This window comes from Bombina bombina, chromosome 2 (assembly GCF_027579735.1).
Source record: "Bombina bombina isolate aBomBom1 chromosome 2, aBomBom1.pri, whole genome shotgun sequence".
NCBI classification, from domain to species: Eukaryota; Metazoa; Chordata; class Amphibia; order Anura; family Bombinatoridae; genus Bombina; species Bombina bombina.
This window is the reverse complement of record NC_069500.1, coordinates 62620265-62640760: the sequence shown is the minus strand read 5'-3', so window position 1 is coordinate 62640760 and position 20496 is coordinate 62620265. Positions and strand designations below refer to the sequence as shown.

Here is a 20496-nt window from a genome sequence, read left to right as displayed (position 1 = left end):
TCATCTCACTATGCAATTATCAACTAATTACCTTATCTGCTATTAAAAGCCTATATAAATGCAGTCACTACTTTTTTCATGTTTAAAACTTTAATTAAAGGACCAGTAAACACAGTAGATTTGCATAATCAACAAATGCACAATAACAAGACAATACAATAGCATTTACTCTGAATTTCAAATTAGTAGATTTCTTTCTAACAAAATTTAAAGTTATGTATATTTCCACTCCCCCTGTACCATGTGATAGCAATCAGCCAATCACAAATGCATATACGTATAGTCTGTGAATTCTTGCACATGCTCAGTAGGAGCTAGTGACTCAAAAAAGTGTAAATATAACAAACCTGGTAAGCATTACCTAGGGATATGAGCCAAGATATAAAAATTGCTTATATTTGTTTGTTCATTTCTAGTTATATTGGCCCTCCTTGGTAATGCTTACCAGTGAGAAGAAAATAAAGCAATATAAATAGGTGGGATATAAAAATAAGCCAAACAAATAAAATTGCTGCATAAGAAGTTTATTAGGAAACCACAGACGATAAGACTTTTTGTCCAAATTTTGTTGTAGAAGACTGTCGCACATCCAACTTGTAATGTGAAACAAAAGGATGTGAAGAACTCCAGACTGCCGCTTGACATATCTCCATAGGTGAAGCATCTGTTTGCAAAGCCCATGATTTTGACACTGCCAGTGTAGAATGTGCCTTAAACCCAACTGGAACTGGTTGATTCTTTTGTTTATAGACTCGAGAGATGGTTTGAACTATCCAACTTGCCAAAGTGGATTTTGCAGGCGCTTGACCTTGTCGTAGACCCCTTGGTACCACAAACAAACAATCTGTTTTCCGAATAGACTTTGTCCTAGAAACATATGCGTGAAGACAACGTACCACATCAAGTCGGTATAATGGCTTCCCTGCAGAGTCTTGCATCTCTGGACAAAAATATGGTAACACAGTGTCCTGTGATTTATGAAAAGCAGAGACTACCTTTATTAAAAACTCAGGAACTGTGCGCAAAACAACTTTGTCTTTATGAAAAGCCAGAAAAGGTTCCTTGACAGATAAGGCTTGTAATTCAGAGACTCTTCTTGCAGATGTAACTGCAATCAGAAAGATGATCTTTAATCTGAGAAACCAGAGAGAGATCTCTCTAATGGGTTCAAAGGTATTTCTATTAAAGCTTCCAAGACCAAAGGAAGGTCCCATGTTGGAATGATAGATTTTGTAGAAGGTTGTATATGAGCCAAGGCCTGAAAGAATTGATGGACCAATGGTCTCTGTGGCCGAGATAGCATACACCTGAACCTTCAATGTCCTAGCGTAAAGACCCTTTAAGAATCCTCCTTGTAGAAAATCCAATAAGTGATGTAATTTTGTATTGGCAGTAGAAGCATTGTGCTGAATCATCCATGCTGAAAATGTATTCCATACTCTGTAATAGGCTGAAGAGGTAACCTTCTTTCTAGCCTGTAGTAAAGTTTGAATAACTGAATCTGACATATTCAGTTGTCTATATCTTGTGATCTCAGCAACCATACCGTCAGGTATAAGCGTTGAGGTGCCGGATGTAGAATTGGACCCTGGAACAACATGTCCGGAGATTGTGGAAGGAGCCATGGAGGTTCCACTGAAAGATCCAGTAGCAGGGGGAACCATGGTCTGCAAGGCCAAAATGGATTAACTGCCACAAATGTTGCTGTTTCCCTCTGAATCCTTCTGAGTAGATGAGAAATAAAAGGGAGTGGTGGAAAGACATATTAGGTCCACTCCTCATGCAGTTCCCTGTAGCACATCTAATCCTCCATCCGGAGGGGGCCTTCTTCCTGCAGACTTTGCCGCACAGTTACAAACAGCGGTGTCTGCGGCCCTCAGTGCATTACCTCGCTCTAACAAACGCAAGAGAAAGGTTAAACATAGCTCTCCTGACCCGGAGTCATCTAAATATTTAATTGGATTTAGCTATTATGTCCAAGTTATCCGTTGAGTTAACCTCTGTAGCTTCAGAGGGTGAACTTTCTGGGTCGGAGTCCTTAGCGTCTAAGCCTTCTGCTGTGGAGGAACCGTCCTTTAGATTTAAAATTGAGCACTTGCATTTTTTATTAAAGGAGGCTCTGTCTACGTTAGAGGTTCCAGAGGCCGCCCTGCCTGAACAACCTATGATACCTAAATTAGACAGAGTTTATGAAGACAGGAAAGTTCCCTTGACTTTTCCTGTACCGGTTAAGATGGCAAACATTTTTAAGAATGAATGGAAAAGAGTTGGTTCTTCCTTTTTCCCCTCGTCTACTTATAAAAAGTTGTTCCTGGTCCCGGACTCTCAACTGGATTTGTGGGGCTCAATTCCTAAGGTGGATGGTGCTATCTCTTCGCTTGCTAAACGTACTATTATACCTCTTGAGGATAGTTCTTCGTTCAGAGAGCCGATGGATAAGAAAATGGAAACCTTTCTGAGAAAGATGTTTCTACATACGGGATTTTTGTTTCAACTGGTGGCTCCAGTTGCCGCTGTTGCCGGAGCGGCTACCTACTGGTGTGACTCTTTGTCAGAGCTCATTGAGGTGGAGTCTCCCCTCGATATTCAAGACAGAATTAAAGCTCTGAGAATTGCTAATTATTTTATCTGTGATGGGAACATGCAAATTATTCGCTTAAATTCAAAGGCCTCTGGTTTTGCGGTCCTAGCCCGCTGGGCGCTCTGGTTGAAGTCTTGGTCTGCGGATATGACTTCTAAGTACAGACTCCTTTCTCTTCCCTTCAAGGGAAAGATTTTATTTGGTCCAGGCCTGGACTCCATTATTTCTACGGTTACCGGAGGCAAGGGTGCCTTCCTACCGCAAGATAAGAAGAACAAGTCTAAGAGACGACAATCTTCTTCTAATTTTCGTTCTGACAAATCCCAACGACAACAATCTTCCTCCAAGCCCGAGCAACCCAAGAGTACTTGGGAGCAGGCTCAGTCCTCGAATAAATCCAAGCAGAATAAGAAGCCAGCTGAGAACAAATCGGTATGAAGGGGTGGCCCCCGTTCCGGGATTGGATCGTGTAGGGGGCAGACTGTCTCTTTTTTCAGACACCTGGTTCTAGGACGTACAGGATCCGTGAGTCCTGGAGGTGGTATCTCAGGGATACAAGATGTATATAGATATAAGAGATGTTGCAAGCTAACTTCGGTATGTTTTGCCCTCCGGACCTACTTGAGTCCCTCTGTGGCTCAGTGTATTAAGTTGATTGGTCTCATGGACATAATTTCTTTTGCCAGGTTCCGTCTCAAACCTTTACAACTGTGCATGCTAAGCCAGTGGAACGGCGATCATTCAGATCTGTCTCAACAGATTGTATTAGACAGCTGGTCGAGAGAATCGCTCTCTTGGTGGCTCTATCCAGATCATCTGTCCCGAGAGACATGCTTCTTAAGACAATTCTGGGAGATTGTGACTACGGACGCAAGTCTATCCTGATGGGGAGCTTTTTGGGGTGTCAGGAAGGCACAGCGGTTGTGGACTCAGGAGGAGTCCTCCCTCCTGATCAATATTTTGGAACTATGGGCAAACTTAATGGCCTACAGAAGGCATGGCGAATTCTGGGTTCGTCCCAGTTTATAAAATTCCAATCAGACAATATACCCTTGGTGGTTTACATCAACCATCAGGGGGAACAAAAAGTTCCTTGGCGATGAAGGAAGTATCTCAGATTCTGGAGTGGGCGGAGGCCCAAAGCTGTTCGCTGTCAGCGATCCACATTCTGGGTGTGGACTACTGGGAGGCGGATTTTCCCAGCAGGCAATCCTTCCATCGAGGGGAATAGTCTCTCCATCCCGAGGTGCTTGCAGAGATATGCAGCAAGTGGGGGACGCCGGAGATAGATCTCATAGTGTCCCGTCTCAATACCAAGCTACCCAGGTATGGGTCGAGGGATCTTCAAGCAGATCTAATAGATGCACTAGCAGTGCCCTGGATGTTCAAACTCATGTATCTTTTTCCTCCATTACCGCTTCTTTCTCGAGTGGTGGCCCGCATCAAGTAGGAGCGGGTATCAGTAATCCTGAGTGCTCCATTGTGGCCGCGAAGGACGTAGTTCGCGGATCTAGTGGGGATCTCCTCCGTGGAAGTTACTTTGTTGCAGAGACCTGCTGATACAAGGTCCATTTGTTCATCAAAATCTGGATTCTCTTAGGCTGACTGCGTGGAGATTGAACGCTTAGTCTTAACCAAGAGAGGTTTCTCTGAGAGCCTAAATCTTGTTCTTCGGGTTTTGCAACAGTTTCCGTTTGAGCCGCTGCATTCAGTTGACATTTAAATTGTTATCTTGGAAGGTTCTCTTTTTATTGACTATTGCCTCTGTGTGCAGAGTTCCTGAGATCTCTGCTTTGCAATGTGAGCCCCCTTAACTGATTTTTCATGCAGATAAGGCAGTTTTACGTACTAAATTAGGTTTTCATCCTAAGGTTGTGTCAGATCGCAGCATCAATCAGGAGATTGGGGTTCCTTCCTTGTGTCCTAATCCTTCTTCATTGAAGGAACGCTTACTTCACAATTTGGATATGGATCGCGCCTTGAAGTTCTATCTTCAGGCTACTAAGGAGTTTAGACAATCTTCCTCTTTGTTGTCTATTCGGGGAAGCGTAAGGGACAGAAGGCTACTTCAACTTTCCTATCTTATTGGTTAAGGAGTGTCATCTGCTTAGCTTACAAGACAGCGGGACATCATCCTCCTGAGAGGATAACGGCTCATTCCACTAGAGCAGTGGCTTACTCTTGTGCCTTTAAGAACAAGGCCTCTATGGATCAGATTCGTAAGGCGGCTACCTGGTCCTCCTTACATACTTTTTCAAAATTTTACAAGTTTGATGTTTTTGCTTCGGCTGAAGCAGCTTTTGGGAGAAAAGTTTGCAGACTGTGGTACCCTCAGAATAGGGTCTTTCGTAACTTCAAAGATCAAAAGTCTTCCTCTCCCTCTTCCAAGCAGGAGCAGTCTAAGTCTTCTTGGAAGCCCAGTCAGTCTTGGAATTAGGGGAAACAATCAACCCGGTCCGGGTTCGGATCAAGTGGGGGCTAGACTTTCCCTGTTTTGTCAAGCGTGTAAACGATATGTCCCAGATCCTTGGGCTGTGGACATGGTATCTCAGGGTTACAAAATAGAATTCAAAACTTTCCCTCCCAGGGGCAGATTTCACCTCTCAAGATTATCTGCAGACCAGGTAAAGAGAGGCATTCTTGAACTGCGTTCAGGACCTTTCCTCCCTGGGAGTGATTGTTTCAGTAAGGCAACAGGGTCTAGGATTCTATTCAAATCTGTCCTTCGTTCCCGAAAAAGAGGGAACTTTTCGACCCATTTTAGACCTTCCTTTAATCAAAGAGGGTCAGTTCATGATGACCATAGACCTGAAGGATGCGTATCTTCATGTTCCCATCCACAGGGATCATCATAAATTCCAGGGATTTGCCTTTCTAGACCAACACTCTGGCTCTTCCGTTTTGCCTTGCCACTGCTCCCAGAATTTTCTCGACGGTTCTGAGGGCTCTCTTGGCAGTGATCAGGTCTTGGGGCATTGCAGTGGCGCCATACCTGGACGACATATTGGTTCAGGCGCCATCTTTCCAACAATCTCATACAGTGATTTTGTTGTCTTTTCTACGTTCCCACTGTTGAAAAGTGAATCTGGAAAAGGGTTCCCTTGTTCTAGCTACAAGGGTGGTTTTCTTAGGTACTATCTATTATGATCCCTATCTATGAAAATTTTTCTGACAGAGGTCAGAAAATTCAAAATCTTCTCCTCTTGCCTCTCTCTTCAGTCTACTGTTCGGCCATTAGTGGCTCAATGTATGTAGGTAATTGGTCTGATGGTCGCTTCAATGGACATCATTCCCTTTGCTCAATTCCATTTGAGAGCTCTGCAATTATGCATGCTCAGACAATAGAACGGAAACAATTCAGATCTGTCTCAGAGGATAGATCTAGATCAGCCGACAAGAGACTCTCTCCCGTGGTGGCTTTCTCAGGACCATCTGTCTCAGGGCACATGCTTCCGGGAGACCTAACTGGGTGATTGTGACCACGGACGCCAGCCTGCTAGGCTGGGGAGCAGTCTGGGACTCGTTAAAGGCGCAGGGACTATTGACTTGGGAGGAGTCTGCTCTCCCCATAAACATCTTGGAGTTGAGAGTGATTTACAATGCTCTGATGGCTTGGCCTCAATTGTCCTTAGCCATCCGGAGGTGTTCTCCAGGTTAACCCTCAAATGGGGGGTGCCGGAGTTGGATCTGATGGCGTCTCGGCACAACACCAAGCTTCCAAGGTACGGTTCAAGGTCAAGAGATCCTCAGGCTGCTCTGATAGATGCTCTGGCGGTTCCTTGGGATTTCGGTCTAGCATACCTGTTTCCTCCGTTTGCGCTCCTTCCACGAGTTATTGCTCATATCAAACAAGAGAGAGCATCAGTAATTCTAATAGCTCCTGCATGGTCTCACACCCCAAGGCAGAACATGCAGTGAACTGAGATGTAATCGCAGAAAATGCAGCATGTCTGCAGAAAGAACAGAACACATGCAGGAACTGTTACTGCTTTAACTTTGCAGCGCTGCTCCACATCAGGCTGTTCTCTTCAAACAGAGCTTTGCTCTGGCTGCACTGTGTAAGTTTTCCTTAACACAGAGCATCCACAGCAAAGTGCTGTTTGAAGTGAACAGTCAAATATGCAGAAGAGCTGCATAGCAGTAGATTGTTGAATGGTTCTCAGATTTTTTTCAAACCTGCCCCTAGTCTTTCCCAGTCTGCAAAGCTGTTTTTTCTGAAGGTAAGACATTCTTATGAGCAATGCATCTTTTTTATTCAAGATACATTTTACAATTGATATGTTTGTCTGCAGCTAATTTGCAATCTAATATTCAACTGCTGTAATATATTATAAAACTTTTAAAATCACATTATTCTCCAGTTGACCAACACACTGCAATTGAACTGGTGCTTTAGTGTAAATGCCTAATTTAAAATTGAATTATATTTAAAAATAACCTGCAGAAAAATTTTCACTAAAAAAATCTCATTGCAGAAAATGAAACAAAGTTCTGCCTCTGGGGTCTCACCGGATCTGGTATGCAGACCTAGTGAAGATGTCTTCTCAGCCGCCTTGGAGGTTGCCTCTGAGGAAGGACCTTCTAACCCAGGTTCCGTTCCTCCATCCAAATCTCGTTTCTCTGAAGCTGACTGCTTGGAGATTGAACGCTTAGTTCTGTCTAAGCGTGGATTTTTTGAGTCGGTCATTGAGACCATGATCCTGGCTCGCAAGCCTGTTACTCGAAAAAATTTACCATAGGGTATGGCGTAAATATCTTTATTGCTGTGAATCTAAGGGCTACTCTTGGAGTATGGTCAGGATTCCTAGAATTTTGTCTTTTCTCTAGGAAGGTCTGTAAAAAGGGTTGTCAGTCAGTTCTCTGAAAGGTCAGATTTCTGCTTTATCTATTTTGTTACACAAGCGTCTGGCGGATGTGCCAGATGTTCAATCTTTTTGTCAGACCTTGATCATAATCCGGCCTGTTTTTAACCCTGTTTCTCCTCCTTGGAGTCTTAATCTTGTTCTTAACGTTTTGCAGCAGGCTCTGTTTGAACTTATGCATTCCATAGATATTAAGTTGCTATCTTGAAAGGTTTTGTTTCTTATTGCTATCTCTTCTGCTCGGAGAGTTTTGGAACTCTCGGCTTTGCAGTGTGATTCGCCTTACCTTATCTTTCATGTGGATAAGGCGGTTCTTCGTACTAAATTGTGGTTTCTTCCTTAAGTGGTTTCAGATAGAAATATTAATCCGGAAATTGTTGTTCCTTCTTCTTATAAAGTTGTTGCACAACTTGGATGTTGTGGGTGCTTTAAAATTCTACCTACAGGCGACTAAGGATTTTCGCATATCTTCAGACCTGTTTGTTTCTCAGGAAAGCGTAAGGGTCAGAAGACTACTACTACTTCTTCTCTTTCCCTCTGGTTGAGAAGTATGATTCGTTTTGCTTATGAGACTGCTGGACAGCAGCCTCCTGAGAGAACTACAGCTCATTCCAGTAGTGCTGTCTCCTCTTCTTGGGCTTTAAAAGATGAAAATGCATTTTTTTCTGAATGTAAGACATTCTTATGAGCAATGCATCTTTTTGTATTACTTCATTTCTATGTTAGACTAAGAAAAAAGGAAACAAATTTATTCAAGAGACATTTTACAATTTATTTGTTTTGTCTGCAGCTAATTTGCAATGCAATATTCAACTGCTGCAATATATTATAAAACTTTTAAAATTGCGTTATTCTCCAGTACACCAACAAAAATTTTCACTTAAAAAATTTTGTCTCAGAAAGTGAAACAAAGTTCTGCATCTGGGATTGCAAAACATTGAAACTTTGACAAGAGAGAAAATTTTTAATCTGATAGTTATGAGCAGACATCCTCAAACTTGGCCCTCCAGAGGTTTTGGAACTACATTTCCCATGATGTTCAGCCAGCTGATATGCTGGCTGAGCATCACGGGAAATGTAGTTCCAAACCCTCTGGAGGGCCACGTTTGACGATGTCTGGTTATGAGGAATGTTGACTGTGACAGTGCAACACTAGTTGTCTATATCAAGCTATGCAGTACCCACCACACCAAAAATCATCATATTGGAGACTCTATGGTAGTAACCCTAAATGGTAAATAAATACATTTGCATACAAAGAGAGAAGCGCTCTACCAGGAACGAACAACAGCTCAGTGGCTTGTTCTATGGCGATTTACCACCCGGAAGCAGCCTCTTTTAGACCAGTGTGCTTTTCACAGAAGAAAACTTTCCTGAAGTATATCAGTCTGATCCCGCCAAGTAAGGTCAGTCCAGCCCCGAAATACCATGTAAATACATTTCACATATTGTTTAACATTACCTTTCATTGTTTCTTTAAGCATAGATCATCATATATTATCATTTTTATTTCACAAAATATGGTTCTTGATTGTTTTTTTAAATATTTAATGTGCTTGTTAGTACCTTGAAAAAAAAAATCTTGTTTCTTTTCAGAACATGGTGTCCAGTTTTCGAGTTTCAGAACTTCAAGTGTTGTTGGGGTTTGCAGGTCGAAATAAAAGTGGTCGCAAACATGATCTTCTTATGAGAGCCCTCCATTTGTTAAAAAATGGCTGCAGTCCTGCTGTACAAATTAAAATCAAAGAACTCTACAGAAGGAGATTTCCTAGGACATTGGATGGAGTACCAGGCTTATCGTCTATCAGGTCCAATGTTTTCAACTTGGACAGTAATTCTTCTGTGGATTCAGACTTAGCTGTGGCCGGCGTCCATACCTTACCATCAACCTCTGTTACTCCTCACTCTCCTGCCTCACCTCTGGGCTCTGTCTTACTGCAGGACACCAAACCTCAGTTTGACATTCAGCAGTTGTCACCTCCAATTCCACCTGTACATCCAGATGTTCACCTCAAAAGTCTTCCTTTTTATGATGTACTCGATGTTCTCATTAAACCAACCAGTCTAGGTAAGAACATATTCATCAATCATCAGATCTTTAAAGGGACAGTGGACACCTTGTGATTTTAATATGAAAGGTTTAATTATGCATAGTAAAACACCTTTGCAATGTACGTCCATTATTTATTTTGCCCCTTTTCATGCAATTTTACTATGCAAATTGTGACTTTCCTAATTTTCTCGAAGTGCACACCACAGTGTCTTAAGGCCAAGCCTGCTACAAATATTTCCCTAATTGGCTTTAACAGAAAAGAACTGCAAAACAAATATGATTGTGGCTAGCTTTGTCAGCTGCGGACTAAAGCCCATATTTGTTTCTGCAAATGAGGCAAGTGGTGTGTGGCGTTTGCCTTTTCAAAGACATTTACAGTAAACAAGCTGTTCACTCTTTAGACTTGGCTAGAGATGGTAAGGCCTGAAAAAACCCCGGAAAAATTGGGGGAAAAACAGTTTTTTTCCCAAGCTGTTTTTTTTCCAGATAAATTTAAAAAAATAATATGGGGTGTGGAATATGTTATTTTACAATGATAAATAATATGTCTATGATATGGTATTCAAACTAATGAAAGGCTTCTGAGAGAATGTGTAAAGTCTCAAATCTTTGCATGTTTTCTCAGCTGAAGACAAGCAAATCCTGCAATACAATGCAAATACACTGTACTTCTCAATGCAATTCTCAAATAAGAGAAATAAACATTTCTGCCTCTAGGGGGCACTGCAGAGGAAAGGCTTCAGTTTAGTTTGCTTGTGGGCTCCATCTTGTACAGTGGGTGATTGTTGGTGTACAGTAGATGATAGTTTCTGTCCTCTCAGGCCTTAATTGATAGAGGAGGTTACATTTGTCTGACAAATTAGTTTATCTTTATAACCTTTAGCTAAATGATTCCTATGAATGTTCTCCCCATCACAGCATAATGTTTACCTAAAGTCTTTCCAGTAAATTGTTAGTTTCTTTTTCTCTTTTCAGTAAAATGGTGAGACCAACATCTAGAGTTTGGAAACATTTCCAAAGTGCAATTGCTGCTGAGAGCAAAGCTGCAATTTGCAAATACTGTGAGAAGAAATGTTGTTTTCCATATGCTATAAGGATGACAAAACACATCCTCGCATGCCAGAGGTGCCCTTAAGACATTAAAAAAAAATACTTTATGGAATTAAATGATGATGGCCATAATTAAAGTGCAAGTAGCTTTTCCCTCCGAAGTTCTCATTCCAGAAGCACTCTTTCTGCTGCTTCTGTATCATTACAAAGTGTTTCTTCACTAGCAGCATCTTTAAAGTGAAAGTCAATCCTAGCGTTTGTAAAACGCTAGGATTGATCATAGAAACAAATAAAGGGGACTTTAATTCATGAAGTATAAAATACTTCATGCAGAAAGCTCCTTTGTTTGTTTCAAGCGTTCGTCGTTCTGAGCTTCTCAAGCAGCCGATTGCAGAACACTGTTTTGCTAGAGAGGTGACATTTCCACCTCTTAGCAAATAGCCGTGCGGAAATCCCGGCTCCTAAGGGCGCCAAGCCAGATTTCCTACACGGCTATTGGCTAAGAGGTCAAAACATCACCTCTCAGAATGGCGAACGCTTGAAACAAATAAAGGAGCTTTCTGCATGAAGTATTTTATACTTCATGTATGAAAGTCTCCTTTATTTGTTTCCATGTTCAATCCTAGCGTTTCACAAGCACTAGCATTGACTTTCACTTTAAAGGGACAGTAAACACCAGAATTTTTGTTGTTTAAAAAGGTAGATAATCCCTTTATTACCCATTCCCCAGTTTTGCATAACCAACACATTTATAATAATATACTATTCTTTCATGTAATTAGCAAGAGTCCATGAGCTAGTGACGTATGGGATATACATTCCTAACAGGAGGGGCAAAGTTTCCCAAACCTCAAAATGCCTATAAATACACCCCTCACCACACCCACAAATCAGTTTTACAAACTTTGCCTCCCGTGGAGGTGGTGAAGTAAGTTTGTGCTAGATTCTACGTTGATATGCGCTTCGCAGCAGGCTGGAGCCCGGTTTTCCTCTCTGTGTGCAGTGAATGTCAGAGGGATGTGAAGAGAGTATTACCTATTTGAATTCAATGGTCTCCTTCTACGGGATCTATTTCATAGGTTCTCTGTTATCGGTCGTAGAGATTCATCTCTTACCTCCCTTTTCAGATCGACGATATACTCTTATATACCATTACCTCTGCTGATTCTCATTTCAGTACTGGTTTGGCTTTCTACTACATGTAGATGAGTGTCCTGGGGTAAGTAAGTCTTATTTTTTGTGACACTCTAAGCTATGGTTGGGCACTTTTATATAAAGTTCTAAATATATGTGTTTAAACATTTATTTGCCTTGATTCAGGATGATCAATATTCCTTATTTCAGACAGTCAGTTTCATTATTTGGGATAATGCATATGAATAAATCATTTTTTCTTACCTTAAAATTGACTTTTTTCCCTGTGGGCTGTTAGGCTCGCGGGGGCTGAAAATGCTTCATTTTATTGTGTCATTCTTGGCGCGGACTTTTTTGGCGCAAAAAATTTCTTTGTCATTTCCGGCGTCATACTTGTCGCCGGAAGTTGTTCGTGTTTGCGTCATTTTTTGACGTTTCGCGCCAAAAATGTCGGTGTCACCGGATGTGGCGTCATTCTTGGCGCCAAAAGCATTTAGGCGCCAATAATGTGGGCGTTTTTTTTGGCGCTAAAAAATGTGGGCGTCATTATTGTCTCCACCTTTTTTTCACATTATTTAAGTCTCTTTTTTTCATTGCTTCTGGTTGCTAGAGGCTTGTTCATTGGCATTTTTTCCCATTCCTGAAAATGTCTTTTAAGGAATTTGATAGATTTTGCTTTATATGTTGTCTCAGATTGACCCTGGATCAGAAGCTACTTCTGGAAAAACTGTAAACTTGTGGTAACTGTTCCTCCGGCTGTAGTTTGTGATGAATGTCATGATAAGCTTGCTAATGCAGATAGTATTTCCATTAGTAATATTCCATTACCTGTTGCTGTTCCATCAACATCTAATACTCAGGATGTTCCTGTTAATATAAGAGATTTTGTTTCTAAATCTATTAGGAAGGCTATGTCTGTTATTCCTCCTTCCAGTAAACGTAAAAGGTCTTTTAAAACTTCACATTTTTCAGATGAATTTTTAAATGAACATCATCATTCTGATTTGTCTGTTTCTGATGATGATTTTTCTGGTTCAGAGGATTCTGTCTCAGATATTGACACTGATAAATCTTCATATTTATTTAAAATGGAATTTATTTGTTCTTTACTTAAAGAAATTTTAATCGCATTAGAGATGGAGGAATCTAGTCCTCTTGATACTAAATCTACTAAGCGTTTAAATTCGGTTTTTAAACCTCCTTTAGTTATTCCGGAAGTTTTTCCTGTCCCTGATGCTATTTCTGAAGTAATTTCTAGGGAATGGAATAATCTGGGTAATTCATTTACTCCTTCTAAAAGGTTTAAGAAATTGTATCCTGTGCCATCTGACAGATTAGAGTTTTGGGACAAAATCCCTAAAGTTGATGGGGCTATCTCTACTCTCGCTAAACGTACTACTATTCCTACGGCAGATAGTACTTCCTTTAAGGATCCTTTAGATAGGAAAATTGAATCCTTTCTAAGGAAAGCTTATTTATGTTCAGGTAATCTTCTTAGGCCTGCTATTTCTTTGGCTGATGTTGCGGCAGCTTCCACTTTTTGGTTGGAGGCTTTGGCACAACAAGTGTCAGATCATAATACTCATAGCATTGTTAAACTTCTTCAACATGCTAATAACTTTATTTGTGATGCCATCTTTGATATCATTAGAGTTGATGTCAGGTATATGTCTTTAGCTATTTTAGCTAGAAGAGCTTTATGGCTTAAAACTTGGAATGCAGATATGTCTTCTAAGTCAACTTTGCTTTCCCTTTCTTTCCAAGGTAATAAATTGTTTGGTTCCCAGTTGGATTCTATTATTTCAACTGTTATTGGGGGGAAAGGAACTTTTTTACCTCAGGATAAAAAATCTAAATATAGGGCTGCTAATCGTTTTCGTTCCTTTCGTCAGAATAAGGAACAGAAGCCTGATCCTTCCCCTAAAGGAACGGTTTCTGTTTGGAAACCATCTCCAGTCTGGAATAAATCCAAGCCTTTCAGAAAGCCAAAGCCAGCTCCCAAGTCCACATGAAGGTGCGGCCCTCATTCCAGCACAGCTGGTAGGGGGCAGATTACGATTTTTCAAAGAAATTTGGATCAATTCGTTTCACAGTCTTTGGATTCAGAACATTGTTTCACAAGGGTACAGAATAGGTTTCAAGGTAAGGCCTCCTGCAAGAAGATTTTTTCTTTCTCGCATTCCAATAAACCCAGTGAAGGCTCAAGCATTTCGGAAATGTGTTTCAGATCTAGAGTTGGCTGGAGTAATTGTGCCAGTTCCAGTTCTGGAACAGGGTCTGGGGTTTTACTCAAATCTATTCATTGTACCAAAGAAGGAGAATTCCTTCAGACCAGTTCTGGATTTAAAAATATTGAATCGTTATGTAAGGATACCAACATTCAAAATGGTAACTATAAGGACTATTCTGCCTTTCGTTCAGCAAGGGCATTATATGTCCACAATAGATTTACAAGATGCATATCTGCATATTCCGATTCATCCAGATCACTTTCAGTTTCTGAGATTCTCTTTTCTAGACAAGCATTACCAGTTTGTGGCTCTGCCGTTCAGCCTAGCAACAGCTCCAAGGATTTTTTCAACGGTTCTGGGTGCCCTTCTATCTGTAATCAGAGAACAGGGTATTGTGGTATTTCCTTATTTGGACGATATCTTGGTACTTGCTCAGTCTTCACATTTAGCAGAATTTCATATGAATAGACTTGTGTCGTTTCTTCAAGAACATGGTTGGAGGATCAATTTACCAAAGAGTTCATTGATTCCTCAGTCAAGGGTAACCTTTTTAGGTTTCCAAATAGATTCAGTGTCCATGACTTTGTCTCTGACGGACAAGAGACATCTGAAATTGGTTTCAGCTTGTCGAAACCTTCAGTCTCAATCATTCCCTTCGGTAGCCTTATGCATGGAAATTCTAGGTCTTATGACTGCTGCATCGGACGCGATCCCCTTTGTTCGTTTTCACATGCGACCTCTTCAGCTTTGTATGCTGAACCAGTGGTGTAGGGATTATACAAAGATATCACAGTTAATATCTTTAAATCCGATTGTACGACACTCTCTGATGTGGTGGACAGATCACCATCGTTTAGTTCAAGGGGCTTCTTTTGTTCTTCCAACCTGGACTGTGATCTCAACAGATGCGAGTCTGACAGGTTGGGGAGCTGTATGGGGGTCTCTGACAGCGCAGGGGGTTTGGGAATCTCAGGAGGCGAGATTACCAATCAACATATTGGAACTCCGTGCGATTTTCAGAGCTCTTCAGTCGTGGCCTCTTCTGAAGAGAGAATCGTTCATTTGTTTTCAGACGGACAATGTCACAACCGTGGCATATGTCAATCATCAAGGGGGGACTCACAGTCCTCTGGCTATGAAAGAAGTATCTCGGATACTTGTATGGGCGGAATCCAGCTCCTGTCTAATTTCTGCGGTTCATATCCCAGGTATAGACAATTGGGAAGCGGATTATCTCAGTTGCCAGACTTTACATCCGGGCGAATGGTCTCTTCACCCAGAGGTATTTCTTCAGATTGTTCAAATCTGGGGAATTCCAGAAATAGATCTGATGGCCTCTCATCTAAACAAGAAACTTCCCAGGTATCTGTCCAGATCCAGGGATCCTCAGGCGGAGGCAGTGAATGCATTGTCGCTTCCTTGGAAGTATCATCCTGCCTATATCTTTCCGCCTCTAGTTCTTCTTCCAAGAGTGATCTCCAAGATTCTAAAAGAGCGTTCGTTTGTTCTGCTGGTGGCTCCAGCATGGCCTCACAGGTTTTGGTATGCGGATCTTGTTCAGATGGCTACTTGCCAACCTTGGACTCTTCCATTAAGACCAGACCTTCTATCTCAATGTCCTTTTTTCCATCAGGATCTCAAATCATTAAATTTGAAGGTATGGAGATTGAACGCTTGATTCTCAGTCATAGAGGTTTCTCTGACTCCGTAATTAATACTATGTTACAGGCTCGTAAATCTGTGTCTAGGAAGATATATTATCGAGTCTGGAAGACTTACATTTCTTGGTGTTCTTCTCATCAATTTTCCTGGCATTCTTTTAGAATTCCTAGAATTTTACAGTTTCTTCAGGATGGTCTTGATAAAGGTTTGTCTGCAAGTTCCTTGAAAGGACAAATTTCTGCTCTTTCTGTGCTGTTTCACAGAAGGATTGCTAATCTTCCTGATATTCATTGTTTTGTACAGGCTTTGGTTCATATAAAACCTGTCATTAAGTCAATCTCTCCTCCTTGGAGTTTGAATTTGGTTCTGGGGGCTTTACAAGCTCCTCCGTTTGAACCTATGCATTCTCTGGATATTAAATTACTTTCTTGGAAAGTGTTGTTCCTTCTGCTAGAAGAGTTTCTGAGTTATCTGCTCTTTCTTGTGAATCTCTTTTTCTGATTTTTCATCAGGATAAGGCGGTGTTGCGGACTTCATTTAAATTTTTACCTAAAGTTGTGAATTCTAACAACATTAGTAGAGAAATTGTGGTTCCTTCATTGTGTCCTAATCCTAAGAATTCTAAGGAAAGGTCGTTACATTCTTTGGATATAGTTAGAGCTTTGAAATATTATGTTGAAGCTACTAAAGATTTCCTAAATACTTCTAGTCTATTTGTTATCTTTTCCGGTTCCAGGAAAGGTCAGAGGGCCTCTGCCTTTTCTTTGGCGTCTTGGTTAAAGTCTTTGATTCATCATGCTTATGTCGAGTCGGGTAAAACTCCGCCTCAAAGGATTACAGCTCATTCTACTAGGTCAGTTTCTACTTCCTGGGCGTTTAGGAATGAAGCTTCGGTTGATCAGATTTGCAAAGCAGCAACTTGGTCTTCTTTGCATACTTTTACTAAATTCTACCATTTTGATGTGTTTTCTTCTTCTGAAGCAGTTTTTGATAGAAAAGTACTTCAGGCAGCTGTTTCAGTTTGATTCTTCTGCTTATAATTTCAGTTTTTTTCATTATAAGATTAAAACTTTATTTTGGAGTGTGGATTATTTTTCAGCGGAATTGGCTGTCTTTATTTTATCCCTCCCTCTCTAGTGACTCTTGCGTGGAAGTTCCACATCTTGGGTATTTATTATCCCATACGTCACTAGCTCATGGACTCTTGCTAATTACATGAAAGAAAACATAATTTATGTAAGAACTTACCTGATAAATTCATTTCTTTCATATTAGCAAGAGTCCATGAGGCCCACCCTTTTTTGTGGTGGTTATGATTTTTTTGTATAAAGCACAATTATTCCAATTCCTTATTTTTTATGCTTTCGCTCTTTTTTCTTATCACCCCACTTCTTGGCTATTCGTTAAACTGATTTGTGGGTGTGGTGAGGGGTGTATTTATAGGCCTTTTGAGGTTTGGGAAACTTTGCCCCTCCTGGTAGGAATGTATATCCCATACGTCACTAGCTCATGGACTCTTGCTAATATGAAAGAAATGAATTTATCAGGTAAGTTCTTACATAAATTATGTTTTTACCTCTGTGATTACCTTGTATCTATGCCTCTGCAAACTGCCCCCTTATTTCAGTTCTTTTGACACTTGCATTTTTAGCCAATCAGTGCTTGCTCTTAGGAGCTTCACGTGCCGGAGCTCAATGTTATCTATATGAAACACATGAACTAACGCCCTCTAGTGGTGAAAAACTGTCAAAATGCTTTCCGATTAGAGGCAGTCTTTGAGGTCTAAGAAATTAGCACATTAACCTCCTAGATTTAGCTTTCAACTAAGAATACCAAGAGAACAAAGCAAAATTGGTAATAAAAGTAAATTGGAAAGTTTTTTTAAAATTACATGCCCTATTTAAATCATGAAATATTTTTTTTACTTTACTGTAACTTTAAGTAAAGAAGTGTTGCAAACCACTGCCTAACAAAAATACACAATACCTTAATTTATACTGTAGATAGAATAACACCTGATCAAGATCAAGCTCTTAATACAATCTTTCACTTTACTTTCTTCAGCAGTTGTAGGTTTGTTTCATTCCGTGCAAACTTTGTTTTTAGTAGTCCATGTGAAAAATGACAAATATGGAGAGGAAGAAGAAATGGAAAATAGCAGTAGTTCAGAAAATGAGATAGATTAAATTGCATGTATATGTTGTCTTTGTTTTCTTTTCTCAATTTTTTTTTTTAAGTTAAACCTTGCTATGGAGCTTAAATATTGAGGTGGTCCTTACATCCCCAATTACCATATCCTATTTGCACAAATAATGCCAGTTGCTTACCTTTTTATTTGCAATTGGTGCTAAGGGGCAAATCTGTGTTTTTTTTTTTTATGTTGATGGTTTCATGTTTTTTTTTTTTTCCCTTTGAGGGAAAGAAAGGTGTGGTTACTTGTTCTCATTTATAGTTGAAATGTTCTTAACATATATAATAGACCTTGTTATTCCATTAGTAACAAAAAATAAAGTTTTAAAAAGCAAGTTTTGTTTATATACTGAATAAACTTTACTTTTAAATTAAGCATAATATTTTTATATACACTGCATTTCATGTTCCCACTGTAACAAAATGACTTTCTATTTGTAAAACTACTCCATGCTGCATTTTTTTTTAAAATTTTTCCAAAAAATTCAATTTTTTCCTGGAAAAAAAACGGGGGAAAAAACGTTTTTTTTCCATGGCTTCATAATTTCCGGAAATTTTATGTCTCTAGACTTGGCTGATACATTACTCTATAGGAACACAACAAAGTGTTCACTGTCCTTTTATCTGAAACATATTTTTTTTTTGTAGACTGACATTAAAAGTGTAGTTATCCATATTCTGTAATTGTTTAGGTCTTGTCAAAGTAATTTGCATTGTGCATTTTATATTTTTTTTTTGTTTTAACTTTTCATTAACTTAACTTCTATGAGCATTAAACCTCTGACAATATTGGTAACTCTCTAGGCAAAACAACTCCATTAGCCAAAACAAATATGTTAAATCAAATAGATTGTGTAAAAACAGCACAAATCTTGCTCATTTTCTTGCAAAATGAGCACTTAGAATATATAATTGTAGCCACTGCCTCAGGGAGATAAGAGGTGACATCTTTTGAACTTAAAGGGACATAAAACAAGTTGGGATAGATACAAAATTTAATATGCATTTTAATTACTTAACCTGCAAATTTATACTGCAGTGCCTCCTCATTAATCCTTTCTTTTAAGTTTCTGAATTGTACAGCTCTATTCCTTATATGGCTGTATCTATCTACAAGACTTTAACACTCATCTGCTGGAGCATGCCTAGAAGCAAATAAGCTGCTGTGAACTCAGTTGAAATACAATGCCTTTGTTTCTGATGCTAAACGCTGATAAGGCGAGGTGGATCAGACTTTTCCAAACATCATGGCTATGTAACTAATTTTTACTTGGTTTTGAAAATTATTTTAAAATACTTGGCAGCAATTTTTAAACATTTTTTTTATGCAAACTGTTTTTACTTAATTAGCCCTTTTAGGATATGCACAGTTCTCAAATGTCTTATGGCACTTTAAGTTGCCTTCTGTCTCTTCTGAGTATGAGCAAATCAGACTTACTGTCTTTCAAGGATTATCTGAATAGTAAACCAAGTTATACAATGTAGAAACCGCGGCTCAAGGCGTCATCCAAATCCCGGAAGTGTGAATGGATCCTATCAAAACTCTCCTCTTTCTTCTCTCTCAGGCCCGGAGTGCAGTAACAGCGGCAGATCAAGCCGCATTTTACATAGCAAGGCACAAAAAGGAGCTGGCACTACAAGGTGTGCTAGAATAAAAATAGAAAAATATGTATTGAAAAAAATGCATTAAACTTCATACAAACATGTTATGGTGTCTATATGAAGTTTTAAAGGGATACTAAACCCAAATTTCTTTCCTAAGATATGGAGAGTCCACAATTCAATTACTAGTTGGAATATAACTTCTGGCCAGCAGGAGGAGGCAAAGAGCACCACAGCAAAGCTATTAAGTGTCACTCCCCTACCCATAATCTCCAGTCATTCTCTTTGCCTCTGTCAATGGAGGAGGTGAAGTTTGGTGTCTGAAGAAATGTTTTTTAGGTTTAGCTGTGTCCACGTCAATCTCTTCAGTAGAGTAGTGGTGGTTTTTAAGCAGTTAGAAAATGTTGTGAGGTAGTCCTTGCTTGGTTTTCTAACATGTTGCTGCCCTAGGTATAGAAAGCCAGAGTTGGTTACATAAGGAGTATGTGTCCTTTCACGCCTTGTGAGCTGTCTACCTGCCGGACAGCTGGATTTGCAGGTAAATGCTTTTGTCTTCTTTATTATTATAGTTCCCTAGTGGTCATTTTTTTAAACTCTGTGGCATTAGAATCTGTCTCAGAGTGTTTATTACAAAATCACTGAGTGTGTCGGCACCTGTCGTTCAATAAGTCATTGGCCAATTTCATGCTCTGTATTTCAATGCGCTTTGTCGAATGTGCTAACAAAATAACCTGTAAGCATAAGCACTCCTATAGGCTTTCCTTTCCCCCCCTTCCTCACCTCCGTTTTTCCGGTCACAAAAGGAATTTTCCTCCGTTCTGATGAGTAGCCTGTCCACAGGAAACGATAATGACCCTTAATGCCGCTTCTCAAGCACTTGTGGTCAGTCAGGTTAACCAAAAAACCCTTTCAGTGACTGACCTCTGGTCGACTCCGTTCCCCTCTTAGGCTCACTCTTAATTGGCGTGTGACGTCATCACTTGGTTCCGGTTCTCGTCCTCCTTTACCTGCCAATGCTGATGACCGCTTTGTGAGGTGGGCGTAGTAGATGCAAGGACTAAACATCCACTGATTTGCTGTGCAATCCTCTGTTTCTCAAGATCCAAGCAATGAGGTGCACTCGCAGTCAAG

The 20496-nt window shown here is 40.1% G+C and overlaps 1 protein-coding gene across 4 annotated transcripts in view; it reads left to right on the top strand.

The window, feature by feature from the left end:
* The window catches only part of PIAS2 (protein inhibitor of activated STAT 2), a 167955-nt gene that overhangs the window by 6673 nt on the left and 140786 nt on the right, over window positions 1-20496 (top strand). For all 4 annotated transcript variants that reach the window (XM_053701081.1, XM_053701083.1, XM_053701082.1 and 1 more), the window contains exon 2: window positions 9040-9511. In XM_053701081.1, the coding sequence (XP_053557056.1) occupies window positions 9040-9511 (472 nt within the window). The remainder of the gene's footprint in view (window positions 1-9039; window positions 9512-20496) is intronic.